This window comes from Varroa jacobsoni, unplaced genomic scaffold (genome assembly GCF_002532875.2).
Source record: "Varroa jacobsoni isolate VJ856 unplaced genomic scaffold, vjacob_1.0 scaffold_218, whole genome shotgun sequence".
NCBI lineage: Eukaryota > Metazoa > Arthropoda > Arachnida > Mesostigmata > Varroidae > Varroa > Varroa jacobsoni.
In genome coordinates, this window is record NW_019213120.1 from 291888 (window position 1) to 311925 (window position 20038).

The 20038-nt window shown below is 46.7% G+C and overlaps 1 protein-coding gene across 1 annotated transcript in view; it reads right to left on the minus strand.

Annotated features, from left to right (window-relative positions):
• The window catches only part of LOC111273715 (uncharacterized), a 64726-nt gene extending 44708 nt beyond the window's left edge, over positions 1-20018 (minus strand). Inside the window, exon 1 of the mRNA XM_022855603.2 lies at positions 17385-20018. Within this exon, the coding sequence (XP_022711338.1) occupies positions 17385-18537 (1153 nt within the window). The 5' untranslated portion in view covers positions 18538-20018. The remainder of the gene's footprint in view (positions 1-17384) is intronic.
• Positions 20019-20038: the final 20 nt, after the last annotated feature.

Here is a 20038-nt window from a genome sequence, read left to right on the forward strand (position 1 = left end):
TCTACGCGAGTGCTCACGAGGTGTATCCGCAGTCGACGACGGCGACAACAGCCAGTCAAAGGCAGGACAACAAAATTTTTAATGTAATGTCCTTATCATTTCATGCACGTTCGTACATAGTCGACGTGTTGCTCTACCCGAACTGGAACAACTATCCCCTATTATTTACTACGAACATTACCGTATAATAATGACGCCAGCAATATACGATCTAATGGCACGTATAAATACGCATATGTTGTGTGCATGTACGTCACTGCATCAACAATCATAATAAAGTTATGAGTATATGGAAACAGAATTGCCAAATATATTTTAGTTAAACTAAACGGCTAACAGTGATTTTCTTAGATGCATCAAAAAGCTAGCATTAAAAAGCTGTACAACAAATCTACAAAAACTGTAGAAAGCTAATAATAGAAGCAAGAAAAGGATAGCACATGGAGCGGGGCTCGGGGGTTGTGTGCTATGCATATTCGGGTATCTGTAGCGGTGTGCTTGTCGTCAACGTACGCGCAGTTGAGAAAAATCAATCTAAAATATTCAACGTCGTTCTGGGGCCGATTTGGCGCCTATGGAGATCGTTGATAATGTTAAAGTCCGTAAAATGTGAGTGACACCTATCCCCATAAGCATCACTACTCCCACATAGCCATACTATTTGATGGTGCTGATTCAACAGGAAGTTTGAAAGGTGGTTGAACAACAGTCTTTGCGCTATTTCGACGCTTTCTTTGTATCGCATGATTACGTTGCGAATTCGCTAGACGACATATGAAGTTGATCATTAAGCGCTCCGTCTCGGTGGGCATACCCCCTCGTTTCACATTTGATTCCGCAACAAAGTATCTCGACACAGAAAGATATTCGTAGATCTCAATTTACGATGAGATAGTTAATTACTTAATTAATTACCAGTTTGTATAAACACTTCGTAAACATGTACACTGTGCTATTTCTTAAATCGATTTGTAACGCTGACTTGCTTTGCTGAGGGTGTGCATCACTGTACGCTTCGCCGTTCTATTTTTCCGCGTGTTGCTCTAAATTGCTTTGTATTCCCTTGTTCTCCTACATTCAAATATTATAATGCTATGCGAAAAGAGGATAAATGGACAAAGCAGGCATTGACAGTCGAACTGACCCGAACTTAAGGCACTGAGCTGAGCCTAATAACAGCAGTGGAATCAGGCGCATCGTCGAAGACGACACAGATCGTGCAAGCAGATGGTTCGACTGCGACGGCTATCCGCTGCTTCCGTCATCTTATTCTCGAAGCGGTTAGCTGACTGAATTGTGAAAGAGTTGTTACATGTTTACGAATAATTCTATATGCCGTCACCTTTCGCGGGGTAGAGCGGCAGCGGCGGCGGCAGTAGCACACAGTAACATGCACACGCATAGACGTACATACAGAGATAGGCTCTAAGGACGAGAAGCCGGTGTGAACTAGGCCAGTATCAGCGGTATTAACACGACCACTACTGCTAACTTGAACCACAACTAAGGTTACTACAAGAACTATCTATTGTCTACCGAAAGCAAAAGAAATTTGTAGCTGCTGGTTGCGTACACTGCCGTTTTAAGCAGAACTGCCCATGTAAAACATTACCGCGATCAGTTTGGACACTCGGACTGCTTAGTGCAATCATAATAGTATGAATAACGGGGCAGAGACGGTCGACATCATTGCTACTTGCCATGAGCCATTGCCTGGACGGACGGCGTCAACGGTATTACGTGGTACAAGTAGTAGTAACTAATAGTTCCATACTGGTGGTAATCAGTCGATCACTGAATGATCATCATACGAGTTGAATGTGTGTCTTCCTAGCGAGCAGGACCACTTGTGATGAGGTAGACATCAACACGACGACGCGCCAGTGTGGCGGTCTGCGCCTAAATGTGCCGATACTGTGCAGAGGATATATGTGCAGCAGCTCTATCATTATCTGTGTAATATCTACGAAAGTATAATTATTGGGTTATAGCTGATACGAGTGTAGGAAGGGTGTAAATATTCTACTAGATCTATTAGCATACGATTATTACGTTTACTTACAATAAAAGGCTAGCTTCTTATTACAGATATCGATCTCTTTCTCTGTACATCCGTCTCCATACACTGACAGTCGCACAGATGAACTTATTTGTGCATCATATGATATATGTCTGATTAGAACTACCTGCCGTGTCACTATAGTCCCGCTAACACATGTTTCTTGAATACGAAGCTCACGGTATGTATAGCACTACAACCTCTATCGCCTCGTTTTGATTATGAGGCACGTAAAGCCAGAGAAACCGAAAACGTGCTCGAAGGCACGTTCATAAACATCGGCAAATACATATCTATATATTGGGATAGACGCGTCGTTTTTATTTCTATTGGCCACTGCCACAAAGATAGTCTAGCGTAGCAGGCACAAAAACAGGCTCACAGAAGTTGCAATCGATGAACAAAAATCGATGCTTCGTCGCGCCTGAATCGTCATTGTTGCGATCGCTGCAGGAACACCTGCCGTTACTTCTCCAAGTTCAGCCGGTTGTCAAATGTTCTTGAAACGTCAACAGCTCCATGTCCGCCTAGATCATAGCTTCGTTCTCTTATTAGCTATTACCCGCGGTGCAGGCCAGGCCTAAAACGCTATTCTTTGCCATTTGGCCGACTAGCTCATTTGTGTGTAGACACACCGTGGACCGTAACAACCAAGAGCTAAGATTGCCAAAGACGCTTGCTTGACAGAATTCAACGTATCTGCCCGTTTGCGTTGCTGGCTCTATCTTACGTTGCGTCAGTCCTTTTCCCCTGCCGTGTTTCATCTTATTGTCGTTTTCCTGTTCTAACTGTCAACAAGCACGCGAAACAAAAAACAATTTCGAAAATAATATCTATTGTTTAACGATGATGATTGAAGATGGCAGCCAACATTGCTGTTGCGAAGACTGTGACTGCTACGGCCGTCACCTTCTTCAGCTGGGGCCCTCAACGTGCGCTTTTCCAACCTTCCGTTTCGTCCAGTCTAAACACTTCATTGTTCTTATGTCACGAACGTCCTACTGTTACGGATGGTATGTGTATGCCGGTGATCTGTAGGTTGCTGAGCGCTGTTGGCAAAGCAGATGGAGTTGGTTCGATCCGAATCGTGTCGGAGCGGCAGTGATATCGCTGACTCGATAATGCACCAGCCGTCTATCGCCGTTCGGCGAGTTGAACATTAGCAGCCGGATCGGAATGACAGTTACTGATATTACTACGGCTAACTAACCAACGAACAGACACTATAAGCTACTACTGCCTATAAACTATATGATCTCAGATCGCATCGCAGACGAAAGAGAAAAGGTTTGATCTTGTCGTTGACTTGCGTAACAATTTTCACGTGATATATAGTGATGAGCGGGGAAGACCGTAAAGTTTCTAAACAGAAATTCACGCATTACTGGTTTCATGAGAAATACACACGCTTCTCTATGTATATTGGTCTCATTACCATACTGATATTAACGCGGCCGTAGTTGTTTCGTGAAGAAAATACTAGATAGGCAGTAGATGAGGGAAATCCAACATGATATTGCTATTGTTTATCACAAAAGAATATTTTAGACACTCTGATTCGTCTAAGCCTCGCCCCCGCATAATGCCATCGGTAAGACCACCGATTCTGATAAGTTACGGTACCATCTAGAACGCTGATATTCAAGCAATAATTAGTTTTTGCATGACGAAGTGTCCGCGACGAAGCTAAACAGGAGCCCCATCTACGCCCATTGCCTACTGTAGCACCTTAGGCGAGTTCGAGGCGAACGACTGAATGAATGGCTTTTAAGTAGCGGCGTCACTGTTTGCGAAAATTGCTGCCGTCGCCATTATCAATCGAAGGCAATTTGCCTGCGATCATCGTTCCGCCACCCAAAAGCACACAGAAATGTAACTCAAAGCAATTCCCACCAGAGGCAAATCGAAGATCCTAGAAATGCAGCCCGCCTTTGTCTGCTCTCGAGATAGTTTACGTACCGAGCTCAGGCGTTCTGCTCGCCGCTGATCTAGAGCATTACGGCAAACACAATAAGCCGCTCTAGTTTCCGACTGGGCAATTGTACAACGATAACCACATGCTCGCCACAGGAGTCGCCAGCGGACATTTCGCGCAGAGGTGTCGCGTCACCTCTCCTATGTAACCTGTATCGTTGGGAAGCGTTCGGGCGCCATGGGGGTTCTGTGGAGTTCGTACGTAGCGCTGGAGTCGCAGCCAGAAGCTTCTCTTTCGTGCGGTTCAGTTAAGTGCTACACGAGTAGTGGTCCTGATAGGAACAGCAATATCAGGCCGTGGTTGTGATGATCGAATAGAACGGTGTCTGTCTTGTTTCGTACTCACTCCTAACGGTCCCCCCGTCCCCCTCTTCTATTTGTTGGTATTGCCGTCGATGTTGTAGCTACGCCTGTATGCCCACATATACGAATCGTTCAGGACAGGGTAGCTAAAAAGAAGAGCAAACGAGAACATATCAACATATACACTAAGATCTCTTTCCCGACTTTTTGACGTTTTGTTGTGTGACTTGACTTCTTCCTAACCAGCCCAGTCTCCCTCGCTCTCTCTTTCACGCGCGCGCTCTCTGCTGCGATCTTTCGTTGCTCATTTCTTATTGTATGAGGACTTCGAACTCCGAAGACTTCGCTCCTCTTCAAAGAAGCGCTCGTTATTCTTCGATTATAGGGTTATGGGTGACCGGCGAGTAGGCAGCACCCCATGATAGAGGTGCATATTTGCACCCCATGCAACATGCATCCACACACAAAACAATTGGTCGAGTAGCATCGTTAGGCCTTAAAGGTGGCCGAAGACAGTTTGAACCTTGCGGTATACGAATAATGGTATGGGCCGACTAGGTGACCGCTGATGAGAGACCTTTGAGTCGTACACTTGGTTACTGTTACCTGTCCGTCCACATATGTTTGCCTGTGCAGATAGTATCGACTACTTATTATTTTCCGATTTGGCTCATAGTTGACCACGAAAGGATGCGATTCCTGCGGCCTTCTGTTTCTTTATCTACGTATCGAGTCATCTTCAGCGTCAGCCGTCGTTAGATGTCGATCTCATATGGAGCTATGACTCTTGCAGTATTGTGCTCGGTGTGCGCGTACCTAAAAGCCTAACAGATCGCAGTTGACGGGAAGCTCTGACAAACTGCACGACTCAGCCATCTTAAATACTCACCGGTGCGCACTCGAACTCCATCGCGGCCGCTAAATGCTGCTTTGTCAGCAACTGTTCGATTCAAGCCATGTCGTTATCGTTGCATTCTGCCGCTGTCGTTGTCCCGATTTCTGTTAGCTGTCAGCTCATGAGCGGCTGAGCGAAAAACTCGTTCGACGAATCGGAGATTCCAAAGCGACCTCAGCGCTTCGTCCTCGCGAAGATGCGCCTGATGTCGATTCATGTCTTAGATGGAGTTAACGGCTCTATATAGTCAGCCTATAAGGCAACAAGATCTTCCCATATGTTTAGCCCAGCCATGTGAATAATAAGGACAACTTAGAGGAAAAAGAGATCATGTCGGCGACGCTGAGCTTCATCGGAAGCGCGAAGATGGCACGGAGGGTAGCCCAGGCAACGTCTCAAGCGCATTTGCAACATGTCACATTGCTCTGAGCAGACATAACCTTGGCTTGCCTTCGGCTGCCGTAGTCTCCTTGTTGCGAAATGGTTGCGCGCAGTACACTACGATCTTATCGGTAGGTCATTGCCGGTGGCCGTCGAACCATTGTCGAGACAGACTTGCCTAAGATTGCGGTAATGTACAATAGTACCCGCGATCCTTAAAGTTGTTCCATATAAAACGGCTTTATATTGTAGTCTGCATCTTGCTACAGGGGTGGCTCAGACATAGAGCAAAGCGTCCCAGGAGATTTTTTTCTCTTTCTGTCAGAAAGCAACGACATCGTCAATGATTCAGTAAAATATAGCCGTGGTGACGAATGCAGGCAAGTATAGACATATTTTAAAAGAAATTACATGCTGTTTATCCGAGTACTGCTATAGGATAGTGTGGCGTGCTCTCGATATCTGGTAATGTAAATAATGTCACAAACGTGCCACATGATCTACGACGCCTTGAATCATATGTAGTGTGATGGGAAGACGAAATAACATCAGATGGGAAGAATGCGCCAGTACACAAATGCTGCATCGTGTGCATCACCCTACCAATCGGAACTCTGTGCACACATCCGATGTCCTGTAACCGTAGCGTGTGTTTAGGGTAACAAGCAAGGAGAAGCCAGCCGGACTACCCTACCGGCAAGGACGACAGGAATAAGGCAAAGGTAAAAAGAAATACATCCATCGCCGCCAGACGCAGCAGCAGAAAAAATACAGAACCATTGATGAAGCTGCTTTTCTTGCTGTTGCTGACGGTTTCGAAGGCAGACACGCTGTTGGTAGTGTTTTGTGCTGTTGTTATTACTTTTGTTGATGCCCATGCCGCTGGCTGCTGGTGTCGATCTGGCGGCTGAATCTGAATGGAGTGAAGCGGGAACAAGGCGATACTTTCCGTTCGCCATTCGGCGTTCGCGTCGACGGCAGCAGTATTCGCACTCATGGTGCTGCTCCCTGCCACCGTCGCCTCCGCTGCTGCTGCTATTGGAACATGCATCGTTTTTTCATTCTGTCGTCCCTCCCCTCTAGTCGTGCACTCTGAAGTGAGCGCCGCTCCTTCTTCATCCGCTGCCTGGGTGGTCCGCAGAGCCATTTCGTCGTCTGCAGCAGCCCTACCATGAACAAGAGTGAAGCCAAGAGGCAGCACTAGAATGACAGCGAATACAGCATGAGCGCCGCAGCAGCACCCAAGCCGGCGCTGTTGGACCGCTTGTGAGGAGGCCCCTTAGAATAATCAAACGAACGATAGAAGATGAGTGAGTTGACGCCAATCGGGGGGAAAACGACAAAACACAACGAACGGGCAGCGAATCGAGCAGCGCCACCAGCGGTAAGAGCAGCATCAACGACGTGAAGCACTAGGCCGAGGAGTCGCTGAAGGCGCACCGGCCAACGGCTAGACAGAGGGCACACGGGGTAGGGGAGAGTGTGACGGTGACGAAGATTATCGGTCAATAATTTGGATATCAAGACACTCAGGAGCAATGGGTCGTTGCTTCCCGCAACAACGACAGCAACCACTGATAGAGATGCTGCATTTACGCACGCAGAGAAAGCGACCCGGCCGATATGTCCACGCTGAGGGACCCTGTCGGGCAAAATGCCTTGCCGAAGGAGATGAAGAAAAGGAACAAAAAAGGTAAAAACGAGAAAAAAGATGCTGCGCCCATGAGACAAGAGTTGCTACAGCTTCTGCTGGTGGCCGAAAGGATCCACTGGAGTTTGGTGGCGTTTCAGCCGGGGCTAGCGGCTAAAAGGCTGAAGCGCAAAAATCAGTTGCGCACTTGATTGAGTTAGCCCAGTGACGAGTAGAACCTGCGCGAAATACGGCTGGAGACAGTTTGAACGACGGCACAGCCACTTCAGCATCGATCGTCGATCCGTAGCGAGCGGATAGCAGTGCACGTACTTCTGTTTCCTTATGGTGAAACCCGGCAAGAAACAAGTTAAGGCTAATCCAACAATAGACCTATGCAACCACACGAACTGCGGTAGGACAGCTATAAACAACCTATGCCTGATGATGAAAAGGCGCATATGGACTCAGTGCGATGCGTAGAGCGTCAACAAAGTTAGGTAGACAAACTGGTACAAGATCAAACGCAACTGACTAAATACAAATGAAACGTAGCGTTTAGCGGATCAAAAAGGTCCATAGGAACGTATGTCTAGCCTGTATAGGCGGCGTCAAACATTAAACGACAGAATGATCAGCATGCAGAAGTAACAGACCGTTGAATTTGTTCCGGCAATCATTGCAGTTATGCAAATTTTCGGCAAATACTATTAGATACTTAGTAATGATATATTATAGCCGGCTACTGATGTAACGGCTGTATGAGTGGAGAACAGCTTTCGCGCGCGAAATAGTCGTATAGTGCAAAGTAGACATTTTTATGTACTAAAAATGGGCTAGTCTCTACAATGGATAGCCACTGCTAGAGTTTGCAACACATATCTTCAATCTGGCATGTAGTAGGTCTGTTTTTAACGTTATTAAGATAAGGAAAAAATTGGCCGTACAAACGATTGCCTATCGTGCGCTGAACAGAACGCACAGCTGTTTGGTCCATTTATTCATGCATGACACAAAAAATATATATTGCCGTATGGGTTAAATCATCAAAGAGGCTGATTTGATCCGGCTTTCGGACTCAAACACGCTTCTACAGTAATACTAATATACAACGAAAAGATGAAACTTTCCAGCAATCTCTACATGACGCATCTTGAAGGTCTCACTCAGACTTCTGGCCCGTGTTCCCTTTTCGCCCCGGAGCAACAACAGTGGCATGGTGTCCATACGTTCTCTTCTAGAATATTACTATATGTTGTCAGTAAACGGTCAGCTATTTTCGCTCCTCGCAGGCCTTACCTCGGACGGCTTTCGACTTGATCACTGAAGCAGATTGTAGAAAACCCACCCGCGTGCAAGATTTCTACTTTTCGTTCGAATGTTTTGTTATAGCCCAGAAGTTTTGTATGTCCAAAGTCGTGTGGAATTCAACTGGGAACTTCACTGACGTCATGTTAATCATAACTGGTTGATGGTTGTAGATATTTGGGTTAGTTAGGTAGACGTTCATGTCATGCGAGGCGTCGCTTCGTTTAACACTCGGGTATGGAGTGCGCAACAGGGTTCTATTATAAGAGTCGTCGTTTCGATTTGGTTGTGTATTATACATAGCGGGCGCGTCTACAACGCACATCATGAAGTGTCACACCGTGTTCCTCCATCATGGATAGCTAATTACTACCCAAAGACGCTGTTGGCAAGGTTCGATCTTACCGCCGTTACCTAGTTATTAAATCTATACACAGCATCGTTTTTAGCTATGCGGTTAATCGTAGTCTTTTCCACCAACGCCACCCCGCCTGCCCTTGATTCTGCCTGAAGCTTCTCTGTTGTTGCAGATAAGCTTAGCGTTGTCTTGCCAGATGGGGCCGTTATGGCGACTGCAACCTTCCTATAGACCTTTCACACTTCTCCCCCGCTTTCGCTTTGTCTCTAAATGTCTAAATAGGTGCTAATATGTTTCGCTTGCCGACATCTCCCGCCGGCCCTGTAGCGGCAAAAAGTCTGCAGGGTGCCCATGCGTTGTTAGCAAACGCCAGCGACGCTGCCGTCGTCGCCTCTACCGATCCGGATAGCGGCAGTATCGTACATAGGTTTGGCGCCGCTGGCGAGCAGTGAGCTTTTACAACGCTTCTCAATGACAATGGTGTAAGAATAACGAGCGGATGAGTCGACCTTCATGTCGCAATGTCCCTCTATTTGGTAATAGCTACCGCCGCTGCTGCTGTCCACAGCTCAGAGTCAGACGTATTCGGCTAGGTAGCCAGCTTTTCACATGGAGCTAAGTCACCTAAGGGTCACAAGAATGTCCACACACAGGACAGTCACAGCAAAGGAGAATTGCGGACAAACGATAATGACCACAGAGCAACAGCACTCTAGTGGCACGCCGCTGTGCTGCTGTCGCCCGATTCGATAAGGCCACACACGTTGGTCGATCGGTTGGCCACCTATGCCCTAACCCAGGTACTCGCATTCGTAATGGCGCCGGCGGAGCCGAGATGAGCAGCAAAGCAACAGTCTCCGGGATTGTTAACGTCGGCGCCGGCGTCTTCGGCGTTCCCGTCACCACCAACAACGACAGCAAAGACCAGGCGAGATAACATAGCGAACACATACATATATATATATACATATTCGAACTGATATCTCGTAACAGGTATATTTGTACACTGACGTCCGCAGGTTGCACAAAACACACACTCTCTTCTCTCTGGCAGCAAAAGTCATCTAAAAAAGCATCACTGCTGCCATCTACTGTGATGAACAGTCAATCACTGTTGCTCTATGTGAATGTACGCGGGCGGGCGGGCGGTCATAGCCTTAAGCATGAAGTGTTAAGCACTAGCAGGATAGAAGCCGATAATACCAGGCAACATATACCCAATATGCCCAAGTAATATTTACTCGATACAGCTAACTAACTCAGTGCACTGCGGCGCAACCAAATCGCGGTGGCAGTGGGGTCGCGCTTGTGGCGGTGATTATAATAAGCGTGCCGCCATACAGGGCGCTGGTTCCATGCCCCTCTTGCCTGCCCTCAGTTCGAGACCGTAGTTGCTTATGTTGACGCTAATGTTGTTGTTTGTGTGGCTGCAGGGGTAATTTCTACGAAAGATTATGGGTCGAAGTCGCTCGTGTCACATACGTCCAGTAATACCATGTGTATATCCATAGGCAGAAATATCGAGGCGAAGCGTTGAAGTCGCGAGGAAGCGCGATGTCATACGAACGAGCGATATGATGATGTTCAAAATCTGCCGCCGCGACCGTCGTAACATGGGGGGGGGAGGGGGAGGCGCACGTAGATACGAATCCTGGCGAGCAGGGTTTTTGAGAGAATAAGACGAGATGGAGGATAAAACTCGCTGGGAAAGGTGTTGCTGAATAATGTAGTCGAAGACATTTGCCCACATCAACAGCAACAACAACCACAGCAAGAAAACTGAGGAAAAAATAAAACGAAGACGGGCCGGGTAGAAGCTACGTAAAAAGAATTACTAATACCTTCAGCTGACGATGACACATGCGACACGCTGGTCTGGCGGATTGTCGGCCTGCGTGCATATAGCAGCCGCACTTCAGAATTGTCTATTTCACAGCTATAGCAGCAACAGCGGCACTCATAACAGGATCAGCCGAACAAGAAGAAAAGGACAAAAACAGGTTAAAGTGATATAAGCGACAAACGGCAGAAAGGACAGCTGCTCACATCTTCGCCTCCCTTAAGCGCATTATGCCGCGCTGAGGTGCTCCGACACCTTCGCCGAATGTTGGAGATTTAGTCGATGCTGAGGCTATCTGTGTTGTGTTAGACGGCGAAGAAGGCTGAAGGACACAGCCGACATTCATGCAGTCGTTGCGCACACGGTCAAGCATGAACAGACACAAGTTGCGTAACAATGTCTTCGCTAAACGATCATTCGAACTTGTGCTGATGCGAAAACCGGGAAAAAGCTCAGGAAGACACCAAGAAGGTATTGGATTTATAAGTACAAAAAAATTAATTGGCTTATCATTTCGTTGACGCGTTAGGTGATATATGATTCAGATAATAAGTCTCATAGCGAAAGGTATTGTTATTAGTGATCGGTATTGAATTGGCTGATTGAAACCCAGATAGTGTATTGACAGTTGCCAAAAATGTAGTCCATTTGTACGGTGTTTACAGGAAACGCAGAGAACGAAAGCCGTATCGCTTATCGTTTACCTACTCGTATCGCTTATGCTATCTACATCTATCCTGCTATGCTACTCTACCGTTAAACTTGGGTAAATAAAGTAAAAAAGACACTCATTAGTATGCATTTTTATGTCTTCCAGATATCTATACGCATACTTTAACATTATTTAAAGTCAGCTGGCTATTCTACCAACAAAACGCTCTTTCTCTGCCCACTTATTTTAGCGAGCATATAATTGCAGACGCTCCAAAATAACATTAAGTACTATTAGGGGTACAGCTGCCAGCCAGTCAGTGAACTGCTAGCGTGGAACGCCTATGAAACAAGCCCGAATTGTGCCGTCATCAAACTAACACATTTGGGAGTTAGTTTATAGCAATCATGGATAGCCCTGCCCGCAATGGATATGCTATGATGACGACCAACTCACTCCATAGGTCTTCACTATCCATACACGGGAACATATATGCAGGTGAAATGTTCACATGTAGAGCTCGTGCGAGTCTTGCATTGGCTGCTGTATGGCGGCATGCATGACCTGGTGATGGTGCTGTTTGAGCTTGCAGTGATCGCGAAGCTTCAAGGCTCAGGAGTGTTCGGGAACACTGTTCTCTCCGTCTGGGAAGCTGTGCGCTGTTCCCTTTGTGAAGAGCAGCCTCCACTGCCACCACCGTTAAAGCTTCCCTTTTTCTTTGCCTGCCCGGCAAGCCATCTCGTCCCATTCCGTTCTATACTTGTGCTATCTCTCTCCGCCCATCCGCCGCGAGCTGGTGCTCCAGCAGGAGAGAACGACAGGGACCCGGCCAGATCGACGAGCACCGCTCCGGCAGGCCGAGAGTCGATGAACGGGGAATGAATGGCCGCAGCTCGTCCAACACCGACGAACGACAGAAGGGGGAACAAATTGTTCGAGTTGTGCATGCGCATACTCAATGCGTGCATGTGTGTCCCTCCCTGGCTCGCTCTGTGTGGGTATATCGAGTTGGAGCTGTGCCTATGTGTGTCCATCTAGTGTGTTATACTACTACTACTACTAAATTTAATAAGAGCGCAACCGACCGAGGGATTGTCTTGGCGGCGTTCGTTCTTTGGCGTACACTCTTTGGCTCGTAGGCTGGCTAGCTAGCAAGCACACAAGAGAATCGGACGCTGTAGAGGGAAGCTGTAGCAGCGCGCTCTCTGAGAAGAAACACCGCCCCGAGCATCCCGAGCGCGCAGACGCCACCACCGCGGCGACGTGCCGCCCTCAGCTATCGTGGTCCGCTTAGCTCTTCTTAATACGGTCGAGCTCGGCCCGACGACTTGTAGTTCAACCCCCGGGGGGGGGGGGGGGATCAAGGATGTGTGAGCTGCTGAGTGTGAGAGCTTCCGCGTGTGCTGCCTGTAGATATGCAAGTGTGGAGTTCGCTCGTATGAAAGGCCATATTATGGTACATCGGCTGCACGAGTAGGCCGACCAGCAGGCCCTCCCTTCCCCTTTACCCTATAACAGCAGTATCAGCGTCACATGCAGGGTATATACTTGCGTCTGGGATTTGTGCACAAATGAGTGAACGAATGGAAACGAATGGCTCCGGACAAACGAAGCGTATATCTGATGTGCGACTGTCTGTTTGCCTGTGTGTGCGGTTTGCGGCGGCGGTGGTAGCAGCAACACGAGAACTGGCAAGTCGAGCAAGCAGCAACATGCTGAATACATCGTCTACGACGAGGCGGGTGCTCAACAATCGAACAGGCTTATTCATCTTCGATTGCCGACGGCTGCAATAATAATAATGATGATAATAATAATAATGCTCGCGAAGAATAACAAGCTAGCCAGCAGCGACCTCTGGCCCGCTGCGAAACGGAGGCCAGCACGAGAGCTGATTACGCTGGGGAAAACGACTGGCTGTCCGAACGTATGTGTGTAGTAGCTACATGTAGAATAGAGGTTGTGACTAGTAGTAGGGCTGTCGCCTCTCCTTGCGTCGTTCGTTGTTGCAGAACGACGCGCACAGCTACAGGGCAATATGATGGTAGCGATCAGTACTGAGAAAACATTCGTACATGCTCATTCACTCACCCACTTACTATTATTAGAATTATAAGGACGACCATATGCGTTTTTGACGACCTTATCTCTGTATTTGTCCATATATACGTATAGTTGTCTAGCTTGTTTACGAGAGCGGCCGAGCGTTCGAATGGCCTGGCAACGGCGGACGCAGAACTAAATGTGACCGATCCATTATTTCTATTGTAGTCGAAGAGTCAGTGACGCCGTCAGCTGTTCTATCAGTCAAACAGAGTCCAAATTGTTGTCAACTGAAATGGTCGTTTCGCATTACCAGTACTCGCAACAAGCGAAGGCAAGCAAACGGCGCCGACATTACTGCCAGCGGCACTCGTGGCAGGTAAGGCAAAAGGTCTGTCCGCGTTAGTACGAACAGTTCGGTGTGTATATGAGCAAAAGAAACACAACCGAGCGCCGCTTAGGAAGACGGAAGGTATCTTCTGCCATATTGCAGTGACAGATACGAGTGCTACAGAGGTCTAGAGAATAGGATACTGTTTTTCCGCTGTTGGGGCGCTGACCGGGTAGAAACGTGCGGGTAAGTTCACGTAACAACAACACAATGAGACAAGAAACTTGTTGTAGTAACACAGCGTATGACATTTGCACATGTCCACAGCCTACAAAATGATTCGTAAATTCGTTGTTGCTACAAACAGCCGTACGTTATGGTGTTCTAACTAAAACTCTATCTCCATAGTAGAGATAGCAACATACGACGTACGCAAGAATACATACTCGACTGGGGTAACTGAAACGTATGTAATAGTTGCTGGCGTTGGCTGAGTAAATATTTCGGATTTTGTGTCCAGACGTTAAGGATCGATTCAGAATTTCAGAGAACCTCTTCCAGTAATAAGGCCAACAATCGAATCTCTGCAGTAAAACAAGAAATTTAGCTTTATTTCTAATGTACATCTTTGTGTATCGTTATTATTACGCTAATCAGAACTTTTTCTCTGCTTTCAGTTACGACTTTTATCGTCACAGTAACTTGCCTCTCGTTGGACGTTGATAAGCATCGATTTGAACCTATTGCAGCCCAAATCTTCACAGGGTCAAGCATCAAATAGTAGTAGGTTTGCCAGGTTAAAGTCGTTAACTGGGCTTAACTGCGGCCGTTAAACGTTCTCGTAGTTGTCGCAGAAGTGGTAGCGTTATCGTTATTGTGATTTTTTTTGCTATGATTCATCCTCACCACGATTTTCGTCAGCAGGCGGGATCTTCATGAGCTAAGCTACATTTAATTTATAATCTGCTCCATTCATCTTCCTCGCGCAGCGTTTCCTGCCTTATTATTGACAGTTGCAATTGCCGCTCTTTAATAGGACTTAAGGAAAAGAATAGCGGCCTCTAAGATGACCGTTCTACTACCATTGGCAAGTTATCATCTCCAAGCTATTTCGTTCTCATTCTGGAAGTACGTTCCATTCTACTAGAAGCGCCAGCAGAAGTATTTCTGAAGTTGCCTTCTTTAATCGACCGCAACGGATTCGTCGACGACTAAATCAATTGAGCGCCCGAACCGTCTGGCTGTTTTGTGCAGCTTCGCTATAATGTGCTACGACGGAAACATGGCCGTCGGTGAGCATCTTGGATAATTTTTTCCGATTATGTCTGATCATGTTGACGAGCTAGTTTCGACAACTAATGCTCGAGTAGATGATTCGTCGGCAGAGATTTGTCACCGCCTATGCGAAGTAATCTTTTTCTATAACGTATGCTAATGTTGCTCATGTGTGATCATTGCTGTTCCCGTCGTCGGCTTCGAGTGAATCAAAGCTGATCTGGTTATGAAATGAAACAGTCAAGAACAAGCAATAATGCTTCCTCCAACCACGTGTTTTCCAGCGTAGCTAGTGTCGTCGCTGTGACGCTGCACGTTATTATGAAAGCGCACGTCAACGAACACCCTTTGTGTCCATTTCCGCTGTCAAAAGTAATTCAACAATCAAGTAATGATCATACTGATAACTAGAATGATAACGATAATAGTCGTAGTGATAATAGCGGTAATAAAGATGCGAGTTCGTTTCTCCTTTACGAAACGCTACTCTCGGCAGCACTGATCCATGTCATAACAATGTAATAGAAGTTAAAGTTGTAACAGCGCTAGTGTAAATGTATAATCCATCGCGTACAAAACGATGCTTACGACTCTCAACTTCTGCTTCACGCGTCTACTGGCTCTTCCCTTTATCTGACACTAGCTAGCCGACTGCCCCAACAACACTGACTGAGGGACGGGTATCGGAGTGGACGGCATTTGCGGCGGCCGCGCCATATCTCGGCGGTTGTCGCTACCCTATACAGCATTGATAATAATAATAATCTATCTATTATCGGGTGCATTATTCTGCAGCCTGGCTCGTTCACTTGTCGGGTCAATTGAAACAACTACAACAAACGACAGCAGCATCAACAACGACAACACCATGAAGAAGACACGCGTTTTCCGTGTGTTGTCTGCCTCTCTGCGAACCCAACGAGTCGACGCTAATGTCAGGCTTGGGGTGTACTTTGACGAGTGGAACAGAGAGCATTAGCTGCGCTGAGTGGTTTGTTGCAACGTGAACCATTCGTATGTTGCGCTCTTCAACAGTCAACAATCCTGCTCGAAATTGCGCTAAGAAGTAGACAAGATGAACTCGCAATCCGTACGCGCTGACAAAGCGACAAGAGTGATGGTTTTTCGGGCTTGGGCCGGCTATATCGAATTAAAAGCGTTCGTTACCCATTTTTGAGCTGAAGTCGGGACGCCGCTCGGTAACGTTACAAACAGGTATAGTCATACATCAAGTGGGGGTTTCTGTGCGCGCTACGTAATTGTTGCTCTTCCAACTATTTGTCTTCAATGATCTTCAGACGTCTTGTGTACAACCAGCTAACAGGGGTAACATGTACATAACAATACAGTCAATTAACAGATGATTGTATGTAACAATAATGAGCGTACGGCTGGCGCGTTGTTCAGGGAATAGCGAATTCGAAGGGAGCAGCCATTATGCAGCTGAGAGAGTGGAGATGAGTATGCGCGATATTCACCGATTACAAAGACTGGGTCTTGGGTAAAAAAGAACGAGCAATGGATATCGATATCCAGGAAAATAAATTAAAATTTTCGAGGTCAAAAAATAGAAATGGGCATACCACGAAAACTATCAATTTTGAAAGGCTGGGAACAAATTTGTAGTATTCTCCTTCTTTTTGCATCTTGTTGGAATGTTGTACTCCAATTAAAGTAAGCTCGCTAACATTTTGTCCACCATTCCATTGGTTGAAGTACCATGTGAGAAACGTGTAAATCCGAAAGAAGGAGGCCGTATCGACCATTGGGCAAATAAAATGAACAATAATGATCTCTGCCATCTTACTTACATTTGACTCCTTCTGACCACCGTTTTATGGTGAAATAATCTTTGCTTGCTTTGTTTTACTGTTTGCTCAGCGTAAACGTTAATGATGTATCGATAATTAGGAAATTTCTATGTTCTGAGCTCTGAATGTAAACATTTGCCACTTGAATCCGTTAAGAATGTAGACTCCTTGTGCAAATAAAGGTTGTTTTTTTTGAAACAAAAGGGTCACAGTTGCTCAACGATGAAAAAGAGGTTGAGCATTTTCTAAATTGCCCAATATGATAGCTAGCTGAGTTCCGAATAATGGACTTATTACGATACAAGATTTTTTTCTAAACAATATATCATGGCGCAAAACCTCGCCACTTAGGCGAAGGCGTAATTATCTGCAAATCAACCCGAGACTGACGGCTATGTAATTTCATAGTGAAGTATAAATACGCGGATTATTCGAAGCTCGTGAACCCCTGCAAATAAAGCAAACTCTACACACAACAATTTCTAAAAAACAAGTTTTCACCTGTCTTGTCGTATTCCACTTACCGCTGGACGGCCGATCCGAGTATCGTGTACAGTACACCCAGGCAGGCCACAGACCTCGCTTATCAACTCCTACAACTTCTTCGCCCGTATTTGAACCTTCTTCTGAGCTCTTCAGTCTCGAATCGTCAGCGACGGTGTCCTGACTTTCCGAATCTTCGTGCCTTTCGATGCGCGCCGCAGTTGCCGCGGTGCTTGCGCCAGACTGAGGCGACGTTACCTCAGGCGTTCGCGCTGGCGAAGTCGGTTCATCCGAGCTTCTCCGCCGTTTTCTGCTTTCGGGCGATTTTCGGCTTTGTATTAATTGGAGACTTTGCAATTGTTGCATCGACTGTAGCGCGGATAACTGAAGGTTGTTGAGGGCACTACCCGGCAATGTTTCAGACGACTGCCGACCAGTGACATGATGTAAGGCGTTTAATCCGTTCAAAGCTGTAGCATGAGGCTGCTGTATACTTGCTTTGAGGCAGTTTTGCAAGGTTGCAAGACTCTGCATTGCCTGCAAATGGCCACCGTGTCCAGCAGCGGCAGCTGCTGCAACAGCTGCATGGTTAATGTGGCCCGCTGTGCTTTGTGCAGACGCTGCTGCCGCTGCGGCGCTCAACTTTGCCTGTTCGGCATGCAGTTGTTGGAGTCGTTGAAGATTACCGGCCAGACTCTGCAGCTGGAGAAAGTCCACCTCCGGCCGGTAGAATGGGAATTGCGCCCAGAAATCATTGCCAAATGCTGGCGAGAGAATTTTCTCAATCGAAAATTTGAGATCTTTTTCTGCGCCGCGCCATTTATTCGATTGGGGGTCACAGTTGTTTGGGTCATCTTCGGTCTCCTCTTGGGGCTCACTTGGCCGAGGAGGTTCATCCTCGGAACCGGCGGCTTCCTGTTCACCTTGATCCTCAGGGCTGGCCTTTGCAACTCGCTCCATTTCGTCTCCATTGTTAGCCGCCGTCACCGTTGGTTCATCATCATCGACGGAGACGTCATCTTCGGCCTCAAGCTCCTTCGATTCGGTAGACGCCCGCAAGCTGTCCTGTAGGCCTACATCCCCCACAACCGGCGCGAGTCTCGGCTCGGGACCCAGCGTTGGCTGACCCGTGCTCTCAAGGAGGGCTTGCTGCCGCAGGATGGCCTGGGCGGCCGATAACATGTAGCAGAACATAACGTTTCAACTTACCACAGTACAAAAAACAAGGGATTACCTTGTTCGTGTTGCGATTTCGATCAATTTTGACTTTGTCTCAAACAGGAGCTAAGGACAAGCGAGGAAGACGAAATAAGAGATCAGTTGACTGCACGAGATTATTTTGTATGTAGAAAAACCACTTCGAATGTGACTAGTCCAGACAACTCCGAGACACTACGCTGGGTCCGTGTAGGTAATAACAATACACCTTAGCACATTAGCCAATCAGTGATAATGCACAATTCTTCTTAATGCAATCAAAGGTCCAGAGCGGTAAACATATACACTGTTTAGTCAGGGAGAACTGGCTGTTAAGCGTTAACCGAGAAGCTTGCCGAGATGAACCAAAGTTACATACGACGCAGCTACTTAAGGCGGAACATGTCCTGGTAAAAGCATAGGCACGGCAATGATATTAACAGGCAGAGGTAGGATTCAGGGTAGCTGTAGATTGCACGAGATCTAAATATTACGCCTTGTTGCTATTCGATTTACCTACAGTTGCTGTTTCATTTGCTTGTACCACTTATACATTAACAATTTTTGTCGTCTTCAAATTTCCATATATTTCTCGTCCGTATTTTTCATACAGAGATACGCGCGTTTGTTTAATTAACCTACTGAATACTATATATACATATATATATATATATATATATATATATATCTATATATATGTATATATATATATACAGAGTTGTTTGTATCGCTTGTTTTTCTGGCCTGTCGCCGTCGGCTGACTTATGCGCTTTTGCGCCTTCCAGTAAGTCCTACTGCCGACGCTCTCTCAGCTGAAGTTTTCCTCTCAATATCCGAGTGTTATTGGTAGCCTGGAATATTATTCCTTCTCTAATAGAACTGGCCGGGCCGAGTTCTAGAGCCGACGAGCACTTTATCGTAGCACGAGCTCAGTAACCACTTTGAGATAAATTTCTTTGCATTCCGGTATCACTATAAATTTGTGTTCAAAAGTAAAAGGCCATTTTCAAGGCGGCCATTATAGGTGTCAGGGCTGCCCGGAGGCGTACGTCGCTAATCTCACATCTGGAGAGTTTTCTATATAGAAACTGTCTGTTATTTGCTGTTGTGCAGATATTGCACTAACTTCTATTTGCATTCACACAACAGCGAGCTCTCAGTCTCCGTTCGAATCAGCTGGTGTTGTTTTCCAGAGATGGCACTTCCTTGTTCGATAAGTACTAGCCGCAGTGATACCGCAAGGTACGATAATCATGCAGAACTGGGGTTGCAGTGTTTAGTTGTAGTGGGGTTGGTGCAGCCAGTCATTTCCTCAATGGTGTGAGCCTCGTAAGCGGTACGTATGCGCCAAACAATCAATGTAACACACACTTTCATCGACAACAGCCCTGTATGAACTCACAGACAGAGTACCGACCAACAAACAACAATCAAAACTGTGTAACTTAATATTGTTGTTGCCGTCGCCGTCGTCGTCGTCGTCGTCGTCGTAGTCGTA